Source organism: Penaeus monodon, chromosome 33 (genome assembly GCF_015228065.2).
Source record: "Penaeus monodon isolate SGIC_2016 chromosome 33, NSTDA_Pmon_1, whole genome shotgun sequence".
NCBI classification, from domain to species: domain Eukaryota; kingdom Metazoa; phylum Arthropoda; class Malacostraca; order Decapoda; family Penaeidae; genus Penaeus; species Penaeus monodon.
In genome coordinates this window covers 10,739,374-10,739,982 of record NC_051418.1, presented here as the reverse complement: position 1 = coordinate 10,739,982, position 609 = coordinate 10,739,374, and the positions used below count along the sequence as shown (strand labels likewise).

General features: G+C 58.9%; 1 protein-coding gene across 1 annotated transcript in view; it reads left to right on the top strand.

Moving 5' to 3' along the window:
* Positions 1-329: 329 nt before the first annotated feature.
* The window catches only part of LOC119594009 (broad-complex core protein isoforms 1/2/3/4/5-like), a gene marked incomplete at its 5' end in the record, with an annotated part of 1,008 nt that continues 728 nt past the window's right edge, over positions 330-609 (top strand). The window contains 1 exon segment of the mRNA XM_037943037.1: positions 330-609. Coding sequence (XP_037798965.1) covers positions 330-609 — 280 coding nt within the window.

Here is a 609-nt window from a genome sequence, read left to right as displayed (position 1 = left end):
GCACCTGTGCCTGTGAGCACCTGCGCCTTGGCACGTGCTTGCGCTTGGACTTTGTTGCCTCCTCCTGTGCCTCTCATGACTTCATGGCTTCGTGCCCTTTATAGATTGTAGAAGCCTCTGTAGCCTACAGACTCCGGTGTCACTCGCGTAGAGAGAGTGGCTTGTCGCTTCTTCCTCTTGTAGTCTCCTTGTCGTCTTGGGCTAACCAGCCTATGGGGGAGGGGGGAGGGGGCTCCACGCCAGCGCTGTACGTCGCCGTAGATGTTCATGTTGACACAGGACACGTTGGCCCGGATGGTTGCCTCACCAGCCGTGTTTTCCTTTGTTTCAGATGGCCGCTACAAACCGTACAAGTGTCCGCACTGCTTCAAGAGCTACTCGTCTAAGTCCAACCTCAACACGCACGTGCGCGACCTCCACGCCGCCGTGCCGCAGATCTTCACGTGCCCGTACTGCAACAAAAAGTACTCGTCCAAGAACTCGTTGCGGTATCACATCACCATGTACCACCGCGAGGAGAAGCACCGAGACCAGGCCCTGCAGCATGCCATCGCCACAGCGCAGCCTCTGCCCGCTGCGGCCGCCAAGGCCCACCACGACCCCCTCATG